Genomic DNA, 24,865 nt, shown 5'->3' on the forward strand with positions numbered 1-24,865 from the left:
GTTTAAAATAATCACATTCAGCCTTCTCTTCTTTGACAAACAAAGATCTCATGATCTCATTAAGTTGCATCCAAAGACAAAGTCTACTCAATAGATCCACGGCAGACGAGTAATGACATCTAGTGGACAATTGGAGAAATACTGCTCTTCAGGTGCTGTCAGAAAGGCATTTTTTGAGATGAATGAAATGTGGGCAGTTCATGTAAATGTATTTTATCATATGTATTAATTATCTATGAGAAAGTCCCCTCTGTGAAAAACAGAGGGCAAAAGTCACGTAAACACAACATTTTTTCCATATAGATAACTGCAGAATACATCAGTTAATATGATTTAATCTAATCTAAAATCACCTAAAATGTCATTAAACTATGATGCTTCATGCATCATCCTGCTTATTAAGATTACAGAAGCCTAATAATTAGGTTGAGAGATTATTACTACAGTACAACATTATTTCACTTGAACATCATTTTTGAGCCGATCCATGATTTAAAAAAAAAAAAAAAATGTTTTCCTTAAAAAGAGATTAGATAAGAGATAAGAGATTTCAGCCACACTGACTGATAAAATTTGCACGTGGTGTGTCTTCAAGATTGGATTGATACACTAGAAGAAAAAATTGGAAAGAAAAAAACGTAAAAAAAAAAAAAAAAAAAAAAACGTAAAAAAAAAATCATTAAATAAATAAATAATATAGTTAGACCTTACTTCTAAGGAAAACGAAATAAAATACTTAATGGGTATAATTAAACCGAAATAACGTTTACAATGACTCACCATAGATATGTATAGAAAGGCCTTTCTATACATATCTATGTGACTCACCACCAAAGCCTGTTCCGCAAAGCGTAGGCGGCAATATTGACCCATAGCGGACTCCGTAGTTCGAGGTGTCACATTTAGCAGGCTACAGTAGTACCAAAGTGACAGGTGTCAGCCGTTTGTCCGCCAGCCGTCGAATACATTAGTAAAATAGAGGCAGTGCTAAATATTTGTTCTGTAGCTATGCTCTTCCTAAGCTTATTGCCTTAAAGTGACGGTAATTTCGTGTAAGTAGCTCACCTAGCAGGCTAGTGTGCTGTAGGTAGCTAGCTAGCTAGTTAGCTCACGACAACGTCGTAAGAAGAAGAAAATCGGACACATACGCTGTGACCGGTTGTAAAACACGGCTGTCGGTGTCGGGGAAAGAAAACACTCAGAGAAGCAGAATGAACGTCGCTAAAAGTGGCTATCGCGTCTTTTCCGCAAACTCCTCCGTAGCATGCACAGAATTGGCTAAGAAGATAACAGAGTAAGTACAGTGTTAAGTTTCTTTTGTTTTCCAGTAACGTGACTTCTTGTTAATGTTAAACAAAAACCCTTGTTGTTCTCATACTCAGACATCACGTCCCACTTTGAGCGACCACAAGGACAAATATCTGATACTTAATTGTTGTGTAACATGCGACATAAATCGTATGTTGTGTGACACTGACCACTGAGGAACGCTTCCAGATGTTTTGCCAACAAGTCTGTGTGGTCATGAATGAATGAATGAATGAATGAATGGATAACGTGCCAAATGTCTCCTGTTGGTTTACTTGTGAGACTTGGCAGAGCAGTGTCATCATTAACTTGGTCACACCTGGTTACAGTCGAGCTGTAATTTAGTGCTCCTGTTTCACAGGCGGCTGGGAGTTGAACTGGGGAAGTCTGTGGTCTATCAGGAGTCTAACAGAGGTGAGGGGGAACATTATGGCTTTATAGGTAAAATAACAAATGCTATCAACAGTGGAGACTGATGATTGTTACTGTGGGATGGCAGGATTTGTAATCTCGGTGATGTCAGGCATTTGTCTGATTAGCCTTGCAAATAAAACTCTTTTCCATTTATTAAATAAGGTTTCAGGCCATATACTGTGATTTAGATGTGCACAGCGTTATATGTTGAAATTAAAATGCAGATTTCTCCATTTACCGATTGCATCCCCGTCTTTTTCTTCACAATAGAAACTAGAGTGGATGTGAAGGAATCTGTTCGTGGACAAACTATCTTCATCATTCAGACCATACCACGGTGAGTAAGAGAAAGGCATGTCATTTGCATGGCAATGGAAATTAAAAAGAAAACATTGTCTGCCTACCTGCACAAATTCACCACCAAGTCAGTCCTTGTCACACGGTTTTTAAGGTTATCACTTGCTAAAGTTTACATGTCATTTTAGTCCGTGTGCTTTTTCTTTTTCCTTTTTTCCCACAACCAGAGATGTCAACACAGCCATTATGGAGCTGCTGGTTATGGCTTACGCCCTCAAGACCTCCTGTGCAAAGAACATCATTGGAGTCATTCCTTACTTTCCCTACAGCAAACAGTGCAAGATGAGAAAGAGGGGCTCAATCGTGAGCAAGCTGTTGGCTTCAATGTTAGCTAAAGCAGGTAAAGAGAGGAAAATGAATGTCAACCTCTGATTTGTGATGTCTTTTTATCAATGTAATTGTTTACAGTGAAATAACCGTGTTAAGTCTGTGCTACTCACCTGTCTTTTTTAGGATTAACACACATCATCACCATGGACTTGCATCAGAAGGAGATCCAGGGCTTCTTCAGCTTTCCAGTAGACAACCTGCGAGCCTCCCCTTTCTTGATTCAGTACATCCAAGAAGAGGTGCTAATTCCACTCAGATGTCTGCTGTGTGTGTTTAAGTGTCGGGAACACCATCTATAAACCAAATCAATCAACCAATCTGATATATGAAGCACTGACGTCTGTTTTCCTTCGTCTTATCAGATTCCTGATTACAGAAATGCCATCATTGTGGCAAAGTCCCCATCAGCAGCTAAGAGGTAAGTGATGGATAATAACAAAAGCACATTTCAACTCTGCTAGTTCCACTTTCTGTTAGCATTGTTATGTTGAGATTAAATTTTAATATACATATATAGTATATTTTACATACATCCCCGATTCCAAAAAAGTTGGGATGCTGTTTAAAATGTCAATAAAAACAGAAGCAATCATTTGCAAACAAACTGTGTTTACAAGTTTAATGAAGTGTTCCAGAGTCCATGTAGTAATATCCTTTATACAATCATGTGTGCTGCACGGTGACGCAGCAAGTAGTGTGCATGCCTCACAGCAAGAAGGTCGTTTGCATGTTCTTCCAGTGCATGCATGCGTTCTCTACGGGTACTCCGGCTTCCTCCCACAGACCAAAGACATGCTCATTAGGTTAATTGGTGACTCGAAATTGTGTGAGTGTGAGCATGAATGGTTGTCTGTCTTCTGTGTTGCCCTGCAATCAACTGGCGACCGGTCCAGGGTGTACCCTGCCTCTCGCCTGTTGACAGCTGGGATAGGCTCCAACCAGGTTAGGTGGTATAGAAGATGGATGGATGGACAATCATGTGTTCAGAAAGTGGTGAACCTCGCTCCATCCAACGACTGAGGATTAAGGTTTCATCACTGTGTTCTGACTTTTGTCTATGTTTGTTGTTCAGGGCTCAGTCCTATGCAGAACGCCTGCGTTTGGGCCTGGCTGTGATTCACGGCGAGGCTCAGTGCTCAGAGTCAGACATGGCTGATGGAAGACACTCCCCACCATGTGTACGCAACACCACCGGACACACAGGCCTGGAGCTTCCTTGTAAGATCACCCATCTCTGTAGAGTGCTGTTGATGTTTTTCTTTGCAGATTTGTAGGTGCAAAGCTTGATGTTTACCCGTAAAAAAAAACATATTCCTGTTAATTGTTTCTCACAGGTGCTTTTCTTTGTCACTATGTTGTCAAACTCACCAAGAAATTTCTTATGATTTCTGTTAGTTCAGCTTCTTCACTGCATTCATAATAGAAATCCTGCGGACAGCCTAATACAGCTCTCATGTGCTAACCTGTTGTTGAGCTGTAGATTCTGCTGTTTCTCACTCATGCCATCAACCATATTCCAAGAAATTAAGTTTTTTGTTTCTGCATGTTTTAATTCCACAGATACACTACTTCTACTCATGCTGCATCCTCTGCAAGCTGCAACTCCTAACTTACAGAGTGACGTGCTTAATAATCATAGAATCACAATTGCTGCCTGTGTCTTGGCACATACTTTGATTTTAAAATATTTCTTTTTGGTGAGAAATACTAACGAGACTCTGGCACACAGCTTTTAATATATTTACTGCACAGTGTTAATTCCTCGTAAGGCCATTATATAATAATATCAAATGACTGTGTAATTGGCAAATGACTCCAAAGTATTTGCGTCCAGTATTCACTTTATTATTTAGTAATAATATTTCTATTCTTGTGTTTATATTCTCACCCTCGACTTAAAAAATCCTCCTTTGGAACAATAACCCACAAAATGCTTCAACCTGAAGAAGAACTTGTTTCAGATTTTAACACAATGATTCTGATTCGTTGATGTGAACTTTCTGTAATTTCTGTCAACCTAGCGAGAGGATTTTCCAAGTCTTGGCATCATGTGTTTGTCATGTCAAATATTTGTGCATTTGTGTTAACGTGGTGTTTATTTGTTGGTAATAGCAGGCAAACAACAAGCTCCGTTCCCTGGCATAGAGCTCCCAAGTACGACCGTAAACATTAACTTACATCTGACTATAAAATGATTCCTCTTCAAATGGCTCCTCAAATCGTGCATGTGAAAGTAAAGGGTTTGTGTTGCATCTTGTGAAAATACCGTCTGGATTCAGGAGGGGGAGTTAGCGAGAAACGCGCAAACTGGTTGTTAGTGCCAAGACAATTTTGCAAGTTTTTCAGGCCCATCAGCTACAGTGTGCTCTAAACAAATGCTACTTGCATGGCATGTTCGACTTGAAGTAATAAGCTCTCATGTTCCTTTCGACGATTCCAGACAGCCAGTTCTACAAGATGGCCAAACCCCTCTTTGTTTTGTTGTGTTCTGATTTTATTTTAAAATCCATAAATCAAACCAGAACCATGCCAAACATTTTTTCTTTTATGTTTTACTTTTTTTTACTTAAATATCTGGACTCATCTTGCCAATCAACACATAGTGCACCCATATTAAACCTGCTCTTAAAAACCTGATTAACATTTGGTCATACGTGCATGTGACGTTGACAGTAGCGCATGCTGTGAAACCTAACATCTAATGACGGGAAGAAGAAACTATATGGATGGAACGGTTGGTATGTTAAAACATTAAAAACAGCCCAAATCAAAGTATTAATTTTCAGTGATAATACCGTGCTTAAAAGCATAGTTTATTTTATCACCAATAATATTTAGTGGAGTATAAGTTTTATAACTACAGTAGAAGTCTCTGGAATGTGAGGCCAACCTGTTGTTGAAATTTCCCTTTAAGATATTCAAATCTCTCAGAAGATCGTGTTGATTAATGGGTTTTATTGACAACATCAATTAATTCCAAGACATCTGACCAAACATTTCTCAGGTAGCTTGTTGCAGTATCTCAGCAAGCTTTAAAAATCTATTTTTGGGAAGTGTGTGTACTGCTAACAACGTGGCTTTTGCTGTTTTGGTTAATAGTGGTAAAAGTCTGAATGTGACACTGCCAGGTTTTCTGATGCTGTGGGACTCACGGTATTCAGCAACGTGTTCTGCAAGGCATGCTCCTCCTTTTCTCTGCTTCTGTATACTTTTTCCTTTACAATCGGCTTGGCTGGCTGATTGTTTACCAGTTGATTGTTTCCTTATACCCTTTGAATGACTACATTTACATGCACGACAATGCTTTAAATACAGCTGCGTTTTTCTAAGATTGGGTTATGTGTCAAAAATGGGTGTAATGGGTAATCGTTTAAATACTCTACATTTAATCTAATCCCAGTTTAATTCACCCTCATTCAACATTAATTTACACTCAAGACATCATTGAGGGGTGTCCATCATTTGCAATGACATCAGGTCAATTACAAAACAAAGAGACACTCTCTGATTAGGGAAGGTAATTTGATAGATAACTTAAGCTCAGCTCAGCTCAGAAGTGCTCCCACGGACAGACGAAGCTGCCTGGATGTGAATAATTGAAGTATATTTGTTTTCTGGTATTGGTTAAAAAGAAAAGCAGCTGTTGCATCGCCTGTGATTGGCATGCGAGATGCCATCAGATTATTGTGTGCATGTAAAAGTAGCCGCTGGCAGCAGTGATGTTCGACTGAGGACTGACCCCAGAACATTGGCAAGTGTGTATGAAGAAACCCTCATCAGTGCTTGTCAGCCACTGTTGTCCTGTGTGAAATACGACTGTCTGGTGGTGCATACTGGTTCATATGCAGACTGCTGCCATATGCCTGCCACAGCCTGGCCTGAGGTTGTGTGTGTCCAGGCGGTTATACATTGCCTTCTGATTGGGTATCCTGGGCAGAAAACCCTGTCATTTGATTTTGCATGGCATGTGCTGTACTAAGTTTGGCATTTCAGTTTAACCTCCTTGGGGTAGGTGTGGTACAATGGGGGGAAACATTTTTCAACTTTTGATTGCCATTTTAAATTTAATACAGCATTGTATTACAGAGCTTCTACAAATCATTCACATCACCCAATAAGGACCCCATAATTAGGGGTGCAAATTTGCCTAAATCACATTTTCTCAACCCATTTTACCCAATCTACTGAGATTTGCTTTTGATTAGGTGAAATGCAGTACGTATAACCTCCTTGAAGTGCTCTCACAGGTAACCAGCCCTGCTTTGCTTTGCAGTAATGATGGCCAAGGAGAAACCTCCCATTACTGTGGTCGGGGACGTGGGAGGGAGAATTGCCATCATTGTGGTAAGCTGCGGTGAAGTCACTGTCTAATAGCCTACATGGTTGAGCTGTCAGTGTGAGCTGTTCTGCCATCTTTCAATTATGACTCTCTCATAGTTCTCATTTGCAGCGTTTCAAAGCATTTCAGTTGATTATAAGTCATGAATTCACTCATGTACTGCCACTAAAAGCTCACCTACAGTATGTTTTTTTGGGCAAATGTGAACTAATTGTGTTTTTGAATCATTTTCACACCTTAAAGCATGTCATTTCTTAAAGAAGTAGTAACACTTTCTTCCTCGTACATGTAAAACGTTGAATCCATAATCAGTAAAACAGACTGATGCACAATTCAGTGAACTTTTCATCCTACAGCCTAATTTGGTCAGGTACGACCAGTAGCTTATGGTGGCTAATGCTAACTTTGGCAAACTTTAGATAATTATAATGGACCCTATTGAGCCAATTCACTGACTTTATGACTAGTATATTAGGTTTTGGCATTTCTTGTTACCTCATAACTCTCATTTGTGGTCGCTGTGGTCACATACTATTGTTCATATGTTCCTGCCTTTATCCTAAGCTGCCAGTCATACTGTGTGGACAGCCACCTGATTAACCAAAGAGAAAGAGGTGGGGGTGTGGTGTTAAGTCTCAGCCACAGATTCTATTTTTCTCTCTTGTTTCAGGATGACATTATAGATGATGTAGGAGACTTTGTTGCAGCTGCAGAGATCCTGAAAGAGAGAGGAGCCTATAAGATTTATATCATGGCCACACACGGCTTACTGTCTGCTGATGCTCCACGCCTCATAGAGGAATCCGCCATTGATGAGGTGAGGACACCTAAACTTGTGTCTCCTCTCATATTTGTTTTTAATCTGTTGAAGCCATCACTGTTGAGTTTGAATGAAACCTGATATGTCATAGCTGTCGTGCGATGATATCGTTCCTGTTAATTATCAATAAGGAAGCAAAAGGAGAAGTGACAAAGGAAGGCAAAACTGAAGAGCTTATTTGTAGGCAGTGAAATGTGGCTGTTTATTAGTTCTCATTTATTCTTTATGGACACAATGGAAGAGAAAATACTTCCTCTGAATTCAACGTTTATCAGCTCAATTGTTGTGGCATGAAATTGGCTTAGAACAATGACAGGGTCAGTCCATCCCGCAGTTGCATACAGTATCTGTGAAGTGTTAGTTTCTATTTTCAGTTCCTCCTGACTATCCAGGATTCAGAAAACAGTCTTGACAAATTAGTTTAATATTTTCAATAATTAGGTTTGTGATATCTAATTTTGAACATATTACTTGCAGTTTTGACTTCCACGTCAAGTCTAGTGTGTTTCTTAAGAAGTCAGCCAGACAAGAAACCATATTGGTGAACTGTTTTCTAATATATATGGACACCATCTCATTGAGACTAAACACAGTGTTTGCGCTTGTTCGCCCCTCAGGTGGTGGTGACCAACACAGTCCCCCATGAAGTACAGAAGCTGCAGTGTCCCAAAATCAAGACTGTGGACGTCAGCATGATATTGGCTGAGGCCATCCGGCGCATCCACAACGGAGAGTCCATGGCCTACTTGTTCCGCAACATCACCACGGATGACTAGAGAGTGTCAGAGAGAGAGAGAGAGACGAGGTGGGTCTGACAGTGAGTGAGGGCGCTACTTCCCAAAAAACACACCACTGTCACGTTCCATGTGTGTCAGGATCACTTGTATCCAAATTCATTTAAGGAAATTGAAATTCTAAGAACTAGCCAGTTATTTAACTTCTTATCTAAAGTTGTAAAAATGTATTTGTTCGGTTGAGAAGTGCATCTTATTCTTGCAGAGAAATGATGACAAAAGAGCAAACGAGTGACTTTGAGCTTTGATGCGTCCAGTCGTTTTTCGAGGCCTTCGTCTTTGTCTTGCTCACACACTGCAGTACCTCACATCTAATGACTGAGCTCCACCTGCGGAAAGAGAGGAGAGAGATGTCTCCAGTAACAGGACTTTGTGCTTTACCAGCCATATCCAGACGCTCTCATGTTCACGGCAGCTCAACACTGTGATTTCTGATTTCTTTCCATTAAACGTGGCGTGCCGTTTCCAGCCACACAGACGAGACTGGGCAAACTCCTGCTTACTGGTGCCCGATTTATATATTTTTATGCAGCTTTTTTTGCACCATTTGTGGGAATGTTTGGATGTGTGGTGAACTGTCCGATGTGACACAAGAAGTCTCTGCAGAAATGTATGGGCGGCCATTTTATAATGCATATATTAGGGGGTCAGTTCAACTAAATTTTAAGATTTTTTTCCGACTTAACCTCATCAGTATCTAGCCAAGGAGATGGTTTTGGTTTGATGGGGCTTTGGGGGAAATCTGCTGCTGTGATTCCTGCTGTAACCCCAGTACAATGGATGGTAATGTAGTTTAATTTATGGCACTCAGTAGATTTGGCTGAATTGTGGAGTTAAAGGAATTAAGTCTCTGCTATGCTCACAGAGGTCTGCAGATGATCCTGAATCACTTGGACATTATTTTCTGGAAAAGCAAATATTTAAAAGATTTGAAGACCACAAATTAAATTCCATATACTTCCATTGTACTGCGCCTGTAGCAGATATCCAGCTGTGCATGGTTACATATAGCAGTGAGAGGGACACATTTGATTCACTTATTTAGATGAGCCGACCCTTTAATGTGCCATACATCTCCAGCAGTATACTGAACATACTTAGTCCAATGTTGTGTTTATTTTCACTGTCTGATGGTGACTGATAGTATCTTCACTGTGCAGATGGATTACATCCAAAAAGACCACCTTTGTTTTGGCCAATTAACTACAAAACCACAATACTAAACATCACTGCTGACTATTTTTCAAAGCAGAGCAAAGATTTTCTTAACGCTTTAATTGTGAATTCACTTTGGTTTGTTATGAAGATCATTTTGCAGGAATCTTCACAGTCTGCCTCCTGCTTGGTTTTCCTTGTTCTCAGTCACAGTGTTGTTATCTGGTGATGTGACTGAGAGTCTGCTTGTGTGGTGGGCTTATGTGCTAATGTACCTATGTGTTGGAAAAGTGTTTTTAGTAATCCACACCCTCCAACTGACCCTTCAACTTAGACCTTTGGACAGGAGGGCTCACGTATGCAGCCAGATTTGAAGGCTTGAAGCTCTGGTTTGACTCATGCTTTAGGTGCATTACTTTATAAAGGCAACTTGTTGTAAAGTGAATGGAAACCGATGGCTGTCTGAAAGACAGGATGTGCAGTAAAAAAAAAAAAAAAAGTCCAGCAGTAATGTTAAATAGGTGCATTTTTTTTTTTAAGAAATTGGCAAAAAATCATGCAGAAACGCCATTATGGTGTTAATATTTGTCCACAAATGTCGGTGGTGTTTCCAGTTTTTTTTACATGTGCACTTTTTTTTGCTCTCTGAGTAAATTTTGAAGTGATGCTGTAGGTGAAAATAGTGTGTTTCTATGCTGACTGAGCCTTTTGCTCAGGGGAATACACTTTATACGTAAGCCAATGCATAATTATTTCTTCAGTTGTTTTTGATGCTTTGTTCCTGTTTCACATGTTGCAAAATGTTTGTAGAGAATGTCTTCCATACAGCAGTACTGTACATCTTTGCTTTTTACCGCTCTGGTTGTGTTATAGGTACTGTATTTCTCCCCTGATGTGCTAATGGATGCTTGTTTGACAGCTAGATGCTCACGCCGGTGTCGTTGGAGGCTGTCCGTAACAAATGCTGTAGCTTGCAGTATCAAACCTGTCATTTGTGTATTCCATGATGTCTTCTCTGTATCCACTGTTCTCCTGACCTGTCTTTGATGTTGAGGACGTGTAGTTTAGGCACTAACCCTTCTGTCTCGCTCTACGGCATTTATCAATGTGTATGGAAATAAAACGGTTGCCTCTTGCTGTGCCTTGTCTCTACCAAAAAAGGAATCATATTATTGTGCTTTGGTGAATGACCTTATGGGTGCAGTTTATTTACTTTATTACAGTAAAGTTATATTTTATTATGTATAATTAGGTTATAGGTTGGAATGGGCATCTTGTTCTTGTCCTAAGAGCATCCCAAAACAGTGTCTGTCTGTAAAGTCTGTATTAAAATGTCAATATTTTGCTTTAACTTGACAGAAGACGACATATTTTGAACCTTCACACACAAAGTGGATATGCTGTACAGTATTATATGATCATATTTCTTTTATCTTGACAGCTATCTACATCTTTAAATGCAAAAAAATAAAATCATAGCCTCATAGAAGAAAATTATTAATTAAATGAATTAATTTAAATATTGATCTGAGTTTTTAATGAAATTCACAGTCAAAATGTTCCATTTCAGAGCAGAAAAGTAAGCTTTCTGATTACATTATAGGTGTTGATTAAGACACTGTGATGCAGCTAATTGATGGATCTTTTCCTCTCCTTGCTGGCTGTTCTGATTCAACTTTTTATCAGCTTATCTTATTGTTTTAAACAGATTAGCAGTGAGGGATAATACTGACATTAGAATAGTGTATTGACATGTGAGAAGGCTTACCTTTAACGGCGATGCACAGTGCAGTGTTGTTAGTATTATCTGATCCTGTACTTGTTCACAACTGCTCAGGAACTGATGCAACACTGAGGAGCTTTGACCAAGTCGAGGAGCAGAGACACACATGGAAGCACTCCTCATTTACTGTCGAAGTTTGAGCTGCCATAATAAGGCTTCAGTCAGTGTCTGAAAAGAATCTGTTAACTACGTTTCTGCATTACATCTGGTTGGTTTACATTTTCTATCTACAACCTGAATGGAATGTTGAGTTCGCACCTGAGCTTTTAAAGAGGACAGCCTGCCTCCCCGTGTCCGTCCACGAGCCAAAAAAGACGAGTTTGTGTGCCGCTGCGGACCGACTGCACATAGCTGTGAGTTAAAACAGGACACGAAGAGGAACCAGAGATCTGATAATCACAGGTCACTTCCTCGTCTGGTTCTGGGGAAACAATGCACCTTGTCTCTGGATGTTTTTGGAAAGAGGAAGCATACCTTGTTCTCGCCCTCTCTCGACCTATTTAACAAGTCAGGAGATTGTGTGAAGTGTACACACGAAGGTCTCAGAGAACACTCAAGTGTCCAGAACAAATAAACTGATCAGCTTAACCAGTCGTCGTAAATATTAGTATAGTGTATTTACAAGTGTCTGCGGTATCCCATCATCCTTTTTCACAATAGGAAACACAATAGGATGTTCAGGACTTCATGCCCTGTAATTGGAGACAGATGTCATTTACAGGGTTTTTGGTTCCTTTGTAATCTCATTTTGGTGATGCTGTGGCATCCTCATTGCCCTGCAGTCAAGTTGCTGAATAATGTCCACCAGAGGGCAGTGCAATGCAGAACAGGAAGCTGCTGGAAGTAATGTTTTGTGTGTGAAACACAACGTTAGGTAAGGTTAAGTTAGGTACAGGGTTAGGAACAGGCAAATAGTGGTTATGGTTAGGGTTAGGGTAAGGCTCCAGGAAATAAACGTAAGTCTGTGTCATGTCCCCACAAGTGATAAAAACAGAACGTGTGTGTGTGTGTGTGTGTGTGTGTGTGTGTGTGTGTGTGAGAGAGAGAGAGAGACACACCATGTATTTCTGATGTTGTAGGGACATAAATCTGTTTTCCAGAGTCACATTGTGGGGACTCACCATCCTTATGGGGACAAAGTACCCATAGGGTATGTATGTATGAATGTAAGTCTATGTCATGTCCCCAAAAGTGATGGAAACACAGCTGTGTTAGAGCAATGAATAAGTCTGTATTTTAGTTTTTTTGTTCACTGGGATAATTCACTCAATATCAATATGGCTTTTCAGGGAGTTTTTGACAGATGCATGTGAATCAATGCCAGTCACTTTTAAAACAGAAGAGTTGGTCAGGAGATGTAGAAGATCTTGTTTTTCACTCTAAAACTTGCATTTCTGGTCAGACCAGCGTGAGTCTCAACCAAACTAACTGACAATTTGTCAGCCCAATACATCCTGGAGTGGAATTATAATCATTTAATACTCGGTTTAAATAACAACTTTTATTTACCTTGCAATAAGCACTGAATAAGAACATGAAACATCACCTTGGTCTTGTACAGTAATGAGGAAAAGAAAATATTTACAGTTATCCAGTGAGGCAAACCCAATAATGCCATAAGAGAAAGAAAAGCATCAGTAAGTATGCAAAGTAATGTTCACACCAAGTGCATCATGAGGGTTTGCAAAGCAGCGTTTCAGGGTTGCAGGACAGACTGCACAAGAACTCACAACATAATGTTTGCTGTGCTGCAATTACACTCTGTATATATATATATATATACACAGTTTCTAAGTCAGGCTCTCTTTGTGTTGTTCACTTTATTCAGAAAACTCTCTTATGTAAACAGACTTTTACATGGGTTATCCAGCAACACACAAACAAAAAATGAAACATCAAATATTGATTGAAGAGAAAGCTGAAGATGTGATACAGAACGCTGCCTCCATCACCATTCATTGCATCTGTTTTTAACATTCACAGCGAGTAGCGTCTGTTTCATTTTTTTCACTTCACTGTTGTTCAACCACATTCTTTCATGTGTTTCAGGTGATATCTGTTTTCTTCACTGTAGCCTCATGCTGGTCCGATGCAGTGCTGTTACACCTCATGAAGAGACGCAGTTGACTGACTCAGTGTTTGATTTGAATCTTGACACATTTAACGCCGTCTCTTGGCTTGCTTCTCCCCACCAGCAAAGTCCTTTCAGTGTCTTTTTGGCCAGTTTTCTCTCAGTCTCTCTTCTCGCTGAGCAGCTCCACATCATTAAGAGATGAGGCAGCTGTTGGTCTTGTTCATAGGAGGTCGTTTGTTGCTCTCGTTGGGGAAGGTATCCCGTCTCCAGCACAGCGCTGGACTGAGCCAGCTGGGCAGTTTGGCCTGCTGGAGCAGCTCCCTGAAAGCCTCCAGCACGTTGACGTTGTCTTTGGCAGAGGACTCCAGGAAGCTGTGGTTCCAGCCCAGCTCCACCGTGGACAGCACGTCCTCGCTGGACACCTGACGCTCGTTGTGACGGTCTATCTTGTTGCCTATCACCACAATGGGTGTGTACCTGTCCTCTTTGACCTCCAGGATCTCCTCTCGCAGAGTCTTGACCGCCTCCAGGGATTCAGGGTCATCCACGGCGTAGACCAGGGCAAAGGCGTCGCTGTTCTGGATGGAGAGCTTACGCATGGCGGGGAAGGAGTAGCTGCCGCTGGTGTCCATGATGTTGATGGTGACTTTGACGCCCCCCACCTCGTACTCCTTCCTGTGGAGCTCCTCCACCGTGCGCCGGTGCCTGGGCTCAAAAGTGTCTTTGAGGAAGCGTTGGATGAGGGCTGTCTTCCCCACTCCAGCTGCTCCCAAAAACACCAGACGCACCTCCTTCTTCTCCCTTGCTTCAAAAGACATGATGACGCTCTCTTTCTTCAGAACACTGTCTCCGCTCTGTCCTTTATCCTCTTCTCCTCTGCCTTGTCTGGAAACTGGTCTTGATGTCAGTGATGGAGCTGGACGGAGTTGTGTTGGAGAGGAGGTGATGGCAGATGAACGTGCCTGTCAGGCTGCACTCTGTATTTATGTTCACACACAGCTCCTGCCCTCTTCTGCTCCCAGCCAATCAGGAGAGGGCAGTGCCTCCCTCGCTGTCTGAACTTACAGCAGCCAATCACAAAGACTCATGCAAATCAAGTGCAGTACAAGAACAAAACAGGCGACAGAAGTTACTTGGAATTCTTAGTGTGCAAAGCAGAAGATATTTCCATCCACTCTCAGTATTTTTGAAGATGTCACAGTATGTGTTCATGTATCTGTGTGATACTTCAACTATCCATGAATCCTTCATCTCACACTTTTATTGGAGACAGCAGTGGAGCTAACAGCCTGAGCTCAGGGCTCATGTAGGATCTGTTCTGATCACCTTCATCATGTGATCTGTCCTTTGATGAAGATCTGGTGATATGATTGAAAGCCCAGAAGAGCTGCTACAGTAAACAGAATGTAGTCTATTTCCTCACCTTTTTGGTTGTTTTGTCACGTGAGGGGAAATCTGTGCCTTAGATTCTCCAGGCACAGGCACTTTTTGGGCTCAAATTTAGGGAAATTAGACTTAATCTATTTTGGTGAAATTTAGATTTTCTTTCGTTTTACAGTTTATGAAATATACTTTAAAGCAGTCTTAAGTGGACTGCCCAGACCAGAACAACATCAGTGTCATGTGATCCACCAAGACTTCCACAGACTCAACTTTAAAGTCAAAGTAAGGTTGTGAACGCCCTCTTACTCCATATATTTATAATTTTATTCCATGTCCAAACATGGTACTTACAGGCTGATCTGAGGTCGTATTTATTTCAGAATAGATGTCCTGTCGTTGGACATTTCTTCCTGGTTTTAATTACCCTTATGGCCAATGGTCACAAAGGGTGACGCTTCACTGTCGTCTGCTCACGTGTCTGAGGCTGAGAATGCAGGGACAGACGTTCTGTTCCCGGGCTCTTCACGATCACCGCTGGTTGGCTAACCTCAATTAAAAAGAGCGTGTTTGGTATCATTGTCTATGCAGCGCTCCCAGGATTCAAATGTCAGCTGTGTGGGAAGCTCCACAGTCTGCATTCAATTCGCACAATGTAGAAAAAAAAAATGGATTACAGTTATCATTATCATACTCAGATCTCTCCCATCTCCGAGCCCAGACTTTTTCACTTGTTGCTATGATACCACCAAATCCATTACCTCAGCTCAAAGGGATTTCTAAGTAGAACTGTGCACCTGTCATTCATTATTCAAAGTCCAGCTGTTCACACTGGAGACTGGTTATGACCTCTAATGGGGTATATTGGCTAATCAAGCACATGAAAAGCCCATTTCATCTCAGCATTATGTCAGTATGTGATTTAGAGCCACGGCCATATTTTAATGCAGCCATCTCAGAAGTTGTTCTTACACCCCAGGTACATTTCACACCTGCGTCCCTCTTGGACCATGTCTGGGCGATGAGTGTGTATTTAAACCAATTACATCCCCGTGTGTGTCTACCTGTGTTCATTATTGTGTTACAGATGTGTGTAAATCGTATTTTCTGCTGAGAACACAAACCTTGTTCTTTTGCAGTGCTGCAGCAGAGCCTCTTTGACAATAAATGTCTGTGTCAATCACACATGTTACTGTTATGTGCTGCATTTTTCTCAGCGAGGGACTCTGGGAAATTAACTCTGAACTTTCTGACCTCTGCTTCCTTCCCTCTCTGTAGGCGAAACTGGTCTGAAACTAAAGCTCAAGGCCCCTAAGCAATTCATCTCCATCCCTCAGGTTCTTCACGTCGGTAAACATGGGAGCCTGTATATTTGATTTTTCTCAAACTGCCCATTCTTATCAGTATCACAAGTCATGAATGTAGAAGAATAACGTGAACTTTGAGGGATGACAACACAAGGAGGGATTCGGAGGAAGAGAAAGTGAATTTGTCTTGGTCACTCGGGGGTTTGCAGAACAATCTGCAGGGCTCAGCACAGCACTGGACAGCTATAGTTAATCATAGGATCAGTTATAATGACCTCAATGATCGCGTCACTTTTCTTGTGGTTGAATTTGTCCAGTTCACTGGCTCAGAGGTGTAACTGAGCCAGAGGTGTGCTGATGGCAGGACGTGCTCTTCTCAGACAACAAGGGGTTTCATTGGGTGGGGAACACTCTCTCAGGGCTTGACTCACCAGTGACAAATGATGAAGAGGGGAGGGATGTTTATTCTGGCTGTGTAACTGCAGTTTGTTCAGCAGCGTCTTAAGAAAAGCAAAGAGAAATGCAAGGATCGAGTTTCAGGAGATGGTACCTGATGACATTTACTTAAAGGTGGGGTGAGTTATTCTGGAGAAAGATTGTTGATATTGCCACCTCTTCTTCTTCACAATGTGACCTCACATTTCAGCCAGATCCCCTGGAGTGCTGATGATAATGTGCAATTGCTGGGTAATTATCTATAATTGTATTGTAAGCATTGTTTGCGTGCGTTTGATCAGCGGGGTGGGTGTGATTTGAGCGGTAACCCGGCGGTCACTGCATGTTAGCCTGACGTGGCGAGGAGAACGTGTAGCTGTGTCCCACGTTGCTTATGTGTACTCCGGTCACAAGGACACAAGGACAGTTTATACTTGGAATGTCAAAGTTTGCACTGCATGCAGGGATCTAGAGTGCAAAACAAACAGCTCCTAATAATTGCTAATATGGGAGTGTCTCACGTGAGTGTTCCAGGCCTACTTCTTGTGTGGCATAAATAAACAAAGATGTACAATAAGGCTGACCCAAAAAAACACTGTACCATGCTGTGAAGTCATTTGCTCTTTCCAGTTGAGTGAAGCGGGCAATCTAAGGCCTCCAATCTGAACAGACACCGGGTCTGCACGATCTGTTCGCCATAGAGTAAAGACGAGGTCAATAGCTATTAATCTAATTAAACTGGTGTATGTATAGACACCGATGTGTGCATGTGCAGAGCAGAACAGTATGGTTTGTTCTTATTTATTTGCACCACAAATTTAATTGGCTGATCACTATGCCGCATGTCCAGCATCTACATTTTTACAAGCCCCAACTGTTTCCTCCATGAACTGCAGCAGGGATTCAGGCCACGCTGGCGTGACTTTGATGGACTGTCTCATTATTTTGGCGGGGGTGAACAGTTGCAGTTACATTACCTGACATAGATGTAACACAGATGTCGGGTTCTGCAGGCTGCTCCATCATCCGTCTCGCACAAGAAACGGCATGATAATGATTTGGACGAGGGAGCGATCTGACGGAAGATTTTCTGGATGGATTCTTCCCCTGTGGAGGCTTTGTGAATAATTTTAAAATGAAAGACCAGAACTACCAACCAGTGATTGACTAGCGTTGACAGAAATTGGGTATTTCAGGATTTTGGCTTTTCGTCACAGCTCCACAGCACACATGTGACTCAGGAGACAGCTTGCTAAATTTCATATGCAAATTCTTTTTATATCTTGTTCTCATATTCTCCTATTGTTATTACAGGCTTCTCTTTACATGTGTGTGAACACGGAGTACGGCAGAAAACCCACTAACACCAGCCCACTAATTTCTTATCCTGTCTCTTAATCCATCCTTTTCATTCAGTGGCTTTGCGACTTTAGGCAGAATGAGAGCACACATGCAGGTCACTCTCACCAGTGTGTGTGTTCAAACCTCCTCCCTTGAAGTTTTGGCTACAGGTCCTCTGACACTGGCCTTTGGCTCTGGAACATCATGTCCTGGATAATGAGAGGTGTGGTGGCGATGGTGGGGGCAGGAACAACAGCAGCTAGCCAGTGGAGCCTGGTCTCATTACAGCTGAAGGTGTCCTCTCTGTTATAAGGCTTTGCCTGTCTGTTCAGTTCACTCTAAATGGAAAGATTGAGAATGAACTTTTAAATGTATTTTTTCACCTCATATCTTTATAAGAATTGAATCAGCACAATAGAGCCAAGTGTCTTCTTTCAGCTTTCTTTTTCTAGGTCAGCAGATGTGTGAGAAAACAACACTGGCAGCTTCTTTAGTGTGTCATGATTGATTGAAGACGAGCCTTTGTGTGCATCAGACGTCTGCAGCACTGACAGGCCATTAGAGACGGACGGCGAGGTGGAGACACATAAGAACACATATTTACTCAGAAAATCCCATGATGAAGCTCAAAACATTTTGGACTGGGTGTACGAGGACTTTGTTATGCAACCTGTGGCCTTGAAGGGGGAGGACAGCTGGGTACGAGGCATGGAGGAGCAGCAGATATTTATTTTAGGTTTGTGTGAAATGGCAGGAAGGTATGATGTGCAGTGTCCTTTTTCAGGCACTCACTCAGCTTCCACGCAGTCGCAAGATATATAAAGTGGAAAAAGTCTTGAGTGTTGCATCACTTTGTACCAGCATGAGCTGTCCTGATGGCTTTAAAAAGTGGTTAGTACATCATTTATAATACTACTGGATTATTAGTCCAGGGTTGCCAGCTTGTCAAATTTAAGAAATAAATAATGTGTGCTTATCCTCCTCCAGTTTTCCTTTTTAGCTCTTTAATGAACGAATCACTTCTTCTCTGATTTTTGCTCCTTGATGAGGATTTTTTATTTTTTTTTTGCAGATTTTCTTCACAACCTGGTAAAAGTTCTTCTGTTTATGACTTTTAACTGATCTGTTATGCAATGGAAAACATTAATTAAAAACATGAATAAAGACATGAGTCATAGATTATTCTATGAATTGATATAAATAAATTATATAAAATTATATAATGATATAAAAGTATAATAAATTATTCATTTTTTTATATAACTTGTAAATATTTTCCCCAGAAACATGGAAATTTAAAGTTTAATTCGCGCAGAAAATCAGCTCTGATTTCAGCTCTGTGATAATACATTTTTCTGATCATCCAGCACGTTTTAGTTGGCTTGTTTTGCCTAAGAAGATGGAGAGTTAAAAAAGCTGCTATAAATCCCTATTGAGTCATGCAGATAGTCCAAAAGCACCTTGTGAATATTAATATAGCCTCTCTATGATGTATGTAGTGTGCCACAAGTGCACAATGTGAGCCTCACCACGAAATCACCAAAAGTGCATTTGGCACACCTCGGAGGCGCTGGGCTGGGCGAACTTGTGCAATCTGTGCTCCACTGCTGGGATTCACGAAAACAGAGCCCTCAGAAAGCTTCTCACATATCCTCAAAGACCGTTGCAGATGTTATGTGCTCCTCTGTGCTCATTACTGCGAGGTTAAGAGTTCCCCAGCCTGCTTTCAGCTGTTGTCCAAAGCATCGGGGAGCCGTCTGCAGCAAGCATCTTTTTCATTCGAACAGCGCTTTGCTGGTTTCTGTCTGGAGGCTCGATGATTCAGTGCTTGGTTTTGAGTTTCCTTGGCAGAGAGGTGTTAAATATTCAGAAGTTTCAGTGTTCAGCTTATAAAACAGGATAAGTGCTGCTCTTTTGCTCCTCACTGGCACCTCCAGCAGCATTATCTCTTTAAATAAACGCCATTATTGTTTAGCAGAGCACTGCTAGCCCTCCCCAGATGATTGGACATTTCAGTATTATGCTGTTAGTGAGTGCTTGAGACGGAAGCCCATGGGGCAGCACTTATAATTGGATTTCTCAAAATTGTAGTTTTATTTTCAGAATATCGTATCAGAGGGATTCCGAGGTGAAAATGTGCAATTATATTCATAGATAGTTTTTTCCTCTGGATACATTCCTTGGAGCGTGAAGTCAGAGCTGCTGCTGCTGCTGCCGCTGCCCATATTTATTGCTGTTTATTTCTTTCTTTCTTTCTTTCTTTTTTTACTTGACCCAATTTTACATTTCAAACTGTTCCACAACATTTTCCACACTGAAGTCTGCGCAGAAACTTTCCAGTTTTTCATCTTCTTTATTGGTGGTTTGGTATGCTTGTGCAGACTGTTGTGCGGTTGTGTCAGGTGAGGTTTGTTGGTGGTGGAGGTGTGACTGCTTCCTGGTTTCTTGATACTGTCCACAGACTAGACAGCCAAGTCACACTGTAACAGATTAAATGTGACAAAACGAGGCAAACATCCTTGTGACAGCTACTCCTCGGCACATGTAGTAATGATGGGATGATAAATTGACTGTGCACCAAACCTCATTCCCCTCAGCTACTGCTGCTGCACCTACCAAGCACTCTACACAGCACATGGTAACAGTAAATTTGCAGTCATTTTTGCAACAATGGGTCTTTGATTTCACTCAGACTCTTGCTGAAGTCAACCGAAAAACATCCTTTCCATCAAGAAAAGCCTTCCCTTTGCTCATCTTTCAGTGAAGAAACTGTCTATTTCTGATATATCTGATGCTACAGCAGCATCTACGCTCACCTGCAGAGGAGCCGCCATCGGAAAATAGGGCCGGTCTGCAGCTGCCAGCAGTTCCTCCTAAGACGCTGATTGGTCCAAAGAGTAACTTGAATGTTGGCAAGATGGATTCTCGGCTCACGTGATCTTGTGTGATCTCGTGCTCTTGAATCCAGCTACGCCGCAAGGTAAATAAGCAGCATTGTTCTTGTGTGACAAGCAGAACTATGGTCCAAGCATCACAGTACAATGGCCTATTATAAATTAAACTGTAATTAAAAGGTTATTGGGCTGCACGGTGGTGCAGCAGGTAGTGCATGTGCCTCACAGCAAGAAGGTTGCCGGTTTGATCCCCGGGTCAGACGGGGCCTTTCTGTGTGAAGTTTGCATGTTCTTCCCGTGCATGCGTGGGTTCTCTCCGGGTACTCCGGCTTCCTCCCACAGACCAAAAACATGCTCATTAGGTTGATTGATGACTCTAAATTGTCCATAGGCGTGAGTGTGTTTGTTTGTCCTTGTATGTGGCCCTGCAATTGGCTGGCGACCGGTTCAGGGTGTACCCCGCCTCTCGCCCATTGTAGCTGGGATAGGCTCCAGCCCCCCGCAACCCCGAAAGGGATAGGCGGTATAGATAATGGATGGATGGATGGATAAAAGGTTATTTTTGCTAGAATGTGAACTTCCCCAATCAAACAGGACGGAGCCACAATCATCATGGGAGACTTAACGTTACTCCACTGGCTTCTTGGCTCCCTTTTTCTGATTCAACCTTTATCCCACATAGTAGCACAGTTAATGCCCTTTGCAATACTTGGTCACTGTAGGTACTGAGCCAATTAGCCTGGAGTGCTTACAGTTACATTTTACAGTAGAGTAGATGAGCACACACTGTTTAATCTGTCTTAATCCCAGAAAGGAGACAGCACATTGAGTCATTTCCTGTATCTGTGTCCTGGGTTTCGCCACTGCCCCAGACCTTTTGGATACCAGCCTCAGGTCTTGAAGACAGATTATGACAGATTTTTTAACCCCATCGTCATCGGGCCAAACACTGACCTATTTCTCACGAGCTATATATCTTCCCAGCATTCTGAAGGCGTTTTTCCCACCAATAAATCAGAACAAAGTTTTGTTTGACACCTGTCTCTCATTCTTCTGGACATCTGGAGCGAGCATATTAAGTGAGCGGATAAAATAAGTCCATCAGTACTTAATCCATCAGCGTTAGTGTTAAAAATGCACAGTTGGGATGGAGGGGAGAGGGTGTATACCATACTAACCGTTATGATTATTATGATAAAGTTTAATAGAACTAGAAGCTTAATTTTCAGTCTACAGCAGGACTGAAATGAAATTATGTGAAGAGGTCCAGAGGCTAATTCAAGAAAATTAACATTTGGCTTTGCATGCCCTCAGTCAGCATACTGAATCCATACTGCTACTTTTCAGTTTCAGTTCTGCCAATCGACATGCATTGAACAGCATGAACAGTGCATGCAAATTAAATCAGTGTGCAATCAGCGTAAAATAACCTGCCAGATCAGCTTCTGACATATACCGTAAAGGCCGACCTCTGCCCGTTTGTGTTGGGGTCTTATCACGCCCATAAAAATGTCAGGATGTAATAAGAAAGAGTGTCAGGGTTTGACAGGACCGCTGTGTTTCGTGTGTGTTTCTCTCTTTCTGTGTGAGTGTGTGTGTTTGAGCTGAGCGGGGCGTGGCTACCTGCTCCCTCAGCTGCAGCCCACCTGCGCACCTGAGGTCCATCAGATAATCACCTCCTGCAGTATATAAACCCCAGCTCTTCACTTTAATCTTCACCAGATTGTTTGTTGTCCATAGTGCTACTTTGTCTTTGCGCTTCCCTTCCTCTTGTTTTGTTTATCTTTCTTTTTTTTTGCCTGATGAGAGAGGGAGGACTTCAAGGAATATATAGCGTCTATTTGTTGAACTGAAGAGATGTTGGGGTTGTCTTTCACAGAGTCCACCCTTTGCACTGCCATGTTTCTACAGTAGCCCAGAATGGACAAACCAAACACAGGCTCTATAGAGTTTTGTGTTCACTGTAGGTTCTCGTACACTACTGGAAAGGGATTTGTGAATGTAGATGCCACCAAATCCTACACATTGATCCGTTAAGCATTCTTTTTAAGTATGATGTGATTTCATAGGGTCTGCGTTGCTCCCTGTCATGCAGGAGCAAAAATGCCCCTATAGGGCTGGTTTAATGCATGTGCTGCTCTCGTCACGAGTCTGTCTGCTCTTAATATCTGACTAGTCTTTCAAGAAGATCCGCAAAGAACTACCTGACCCTCAGCTCTGCCAGGAAAATTATAATAAGAGTAAAGTTCCTGGGTTGGTTCTGCTGTGAGAGGTGACAGAGTAAACTTTCTTCTTTCAAAGTCATTCAATCACCACAGTGTTTACTCACATGGAAGTACGAATCCTGACAGCGTGACAGTCCAAGGAGATGGTTGAGAATATATAAACACTTTTAGTATATTGGAAAAATGGAGGACACAACCTGCAAAAACCTTTTTATCATTATCATGGTTGCCTCCCAGCTGCTGATCATTACCATGGAGACTACAGTCAGCACTATCGTGATCCAATTTATCTTGTCAGACTTTAGCCCCGCATCTGAATATCCTGTAAAGTCAGTGAGTCCATTTATAATTTATGCAACATGCTGCTTTAGGGGAATGTTGAATAATAAATCCCAGCTATCGAGGGACCCACTGAGAATTACTACAGAGATGCCTGTTTTCCATCTTTAAGCATATTCTGCCCCGTGCAAGATAAACATACCCTCTCATCTCTTGTTTTGAAGGCCCTGGGTTTGTGTCGTGCCTCTCAAGACCTTCTTCAAGGTGAACTCACTCTTGAGCTGCAGATAACTTCAGGCGCGCACAAACCTTGGTTAAATATGCATCAGCATGGCTGAAATGGAGGAAGATGCTACCAACACACACACGTTTTCTTTTACTTTTGTTATCTTTAAATGAAAAAACTCCATCATATACATTAAGGTCAAATAGTAATTTGATGCTTTATCCTTATTTTTATTTTCATCTTTAGTCTATTTCTACTTTATTTTCTTATTCTTTTTTTTTAATATTTACTGGCTGTAACAACTAAATTTCCCCAGTGTGGGATCAATAAAGTCTTTTCTTTTCATTTTCCATTCATCTTTTATCTGTTTTTATGTCCATTCTGTATTTTCCATATGAAGCACTCACTTGGTGCATGTGGTTTCTTTCTTACGAAGCACTTTGAGCACCAATTCAATACTCTATGACCGGTGCTATACAAAGAAAGTTCATTATTGTTATTATTAAAGAAAAAGTAGTGGTATGGATTTAAACCTGCTCAGTGGGCTGAACTTTGTGCAATACATGTTGAATTGGTGCTATGCTGAACTTTACAGTCAGTAAAATAGGTTTTCCAATAAACTGTGAATCACCCAAACCACAAAAGCTCCTTGAGCGCAAAGTCTTAAAAATCCATAAAGAATGTCAAGCTTTGGTCCAGCAGTAGAAGATTTACTGCGGACAGATGGATACGCACACAAACGCACACGTACGACCAAATGAAACAATAACATTGTGATTGGGGAAAATGCCAATATGAAATATGAACAGACTTCTGAAAAGAGGCATTTTATTCTAAAATTGTTGTAAATGTAAAATTGAATCCAGTGAAACTCTTCTGAAAACGAGTGATGGAGCAGCATTTCATAATTGGAGCAGCTGTGGCTCAGGAGGGAGAGTTGTTGGTGCATTTATCCGAAGGTTGGTGGTTCGATCGCTGGCTTTGATGCTGTGCCACAGTGTGTGAGTGTGTGTGAATGGTTAATGCCACCATAGAATGGCTGTGTGTGTGAATGGATGAATGCAGACTTGTGTGGTAAAAAGCACTTTGAGTGGTTATCAGACTAGAGAAGCACTCCATTTACCATGATATTAACTTAATAATTTCCTTAGTTATGTCACTGATTGTTGGCTCATTTGTACTTTTACTGTGTCTGTTTTATTTGTTTAACCCTGAACACCTCGTGGCTCCACACAGTGACGCTTTAAAGCGCAGTGATAACGCTCCACTGTTTGTACACAGAGCTGATTGTGTGGAATCAGCAGTGACGTGCTCCTCCTCACCAGTCACTGAGTTCAACTATGCTGAGCTCTCGTCCGATTTTCCAGTGTGGCTCCTAATGTTAGTGAGCTGCCAGCTGTGGAC

At 41.5% G+C, this 24,865-nt stretch overlaps 2 protein-coding genes across 4 annotated transcripts; one reads left to right on the top strand and one right to left on the bottom strand.

Moving 5' to 3' along the window:
• Positions 1 to 866: 866 nt before the first annotated feature.
• On the top strand, positions 867 to 10,652 carry LOC139343408 (phosphoribosyl pyrophosphate synthase-associated protein 1). 3 transcript variants are annotated; one of them, XM_070981056.1, is made up of 12 exons: positions 1,083 to 1,294; positions 1,670 to 1,722; positions 1,993 to 2,059; positions 2,247 to 2,419; positions 2,533 to 2,648; positions 2,772 to 2,827; positions 3,482 to 3,627; positions 4,522 to 4,563; positions 6,683 to 6,753; positions 7,419 to 7,565; positions 8,186 to 8,373; positions 8,568 to 10,652. In XM_070981056.1, exons 1-11 carry the CDS (start codon positions 1,212 to 1,214, stop codon positions 8,342 to 8,344), a joined length of 1,113 nt encoding a protein of 370 aa, XP_070837157.1. In that variant the 5' UTR covers positions 1,083 to 1,211; the 3' UTR covers positions 8,345 to 8,373; positions 8,568 to 10,652. The 3 variants fall into 3 exon arrangements, with proteins under 3 accessions (XP_070837158.1, XP_070837159.1, XP_070837157.1); XM_070981058.1 differs by lacking the exon at positions 4,522 to 4,563 and having other exon boundaries at positions 899 to 1,294; XM_070981057.1 differs by lacking the exon at positions 4,522 to 4,563 and having other exon boundaries at positions 867 to 1,294; positions 8,186 to 10,652.
• Positions 10,653 to 12,789: 2,137 nt separating this feature from the next.
• Positions 12,790 to 14,326, bottom strand: rasd4 (rasd family member 4). The gene has a single exon (XM_070981342.1). The coding sequence runs from the start codon at positions 14,190 to 14,192 to the stop codon at positions 13,566 to 13,568; it is 627 nt and encodes a 208-aa protein (XP_070837443.1). The 5' UTR covers positions 14,193 to 14,326; the 3' UTR covers positions 12,790 to 13,565.
• Between the last annotated feature and the right edge of the window lie 10,539 nt (positions 14,327 to 24,865).

This window comes from Chaetodon trifascialis, chromosome 15 (genome assembly GCF_039877785.1).
Source record: "Chaetodon trifascialis isolate fChaTrf1 chromosome 15, fChaTrf1.hap1, whole genome shotgun sequence".
In the NCBI taxonomy this organism is placed as follows: domain Eukaryota; kingdom Metazoa; phylum Chordata; class Actinopteri; order Chaetodontiformes; family Chaetodontidae; genus Chaetodon; species Chaetodon trifascialis.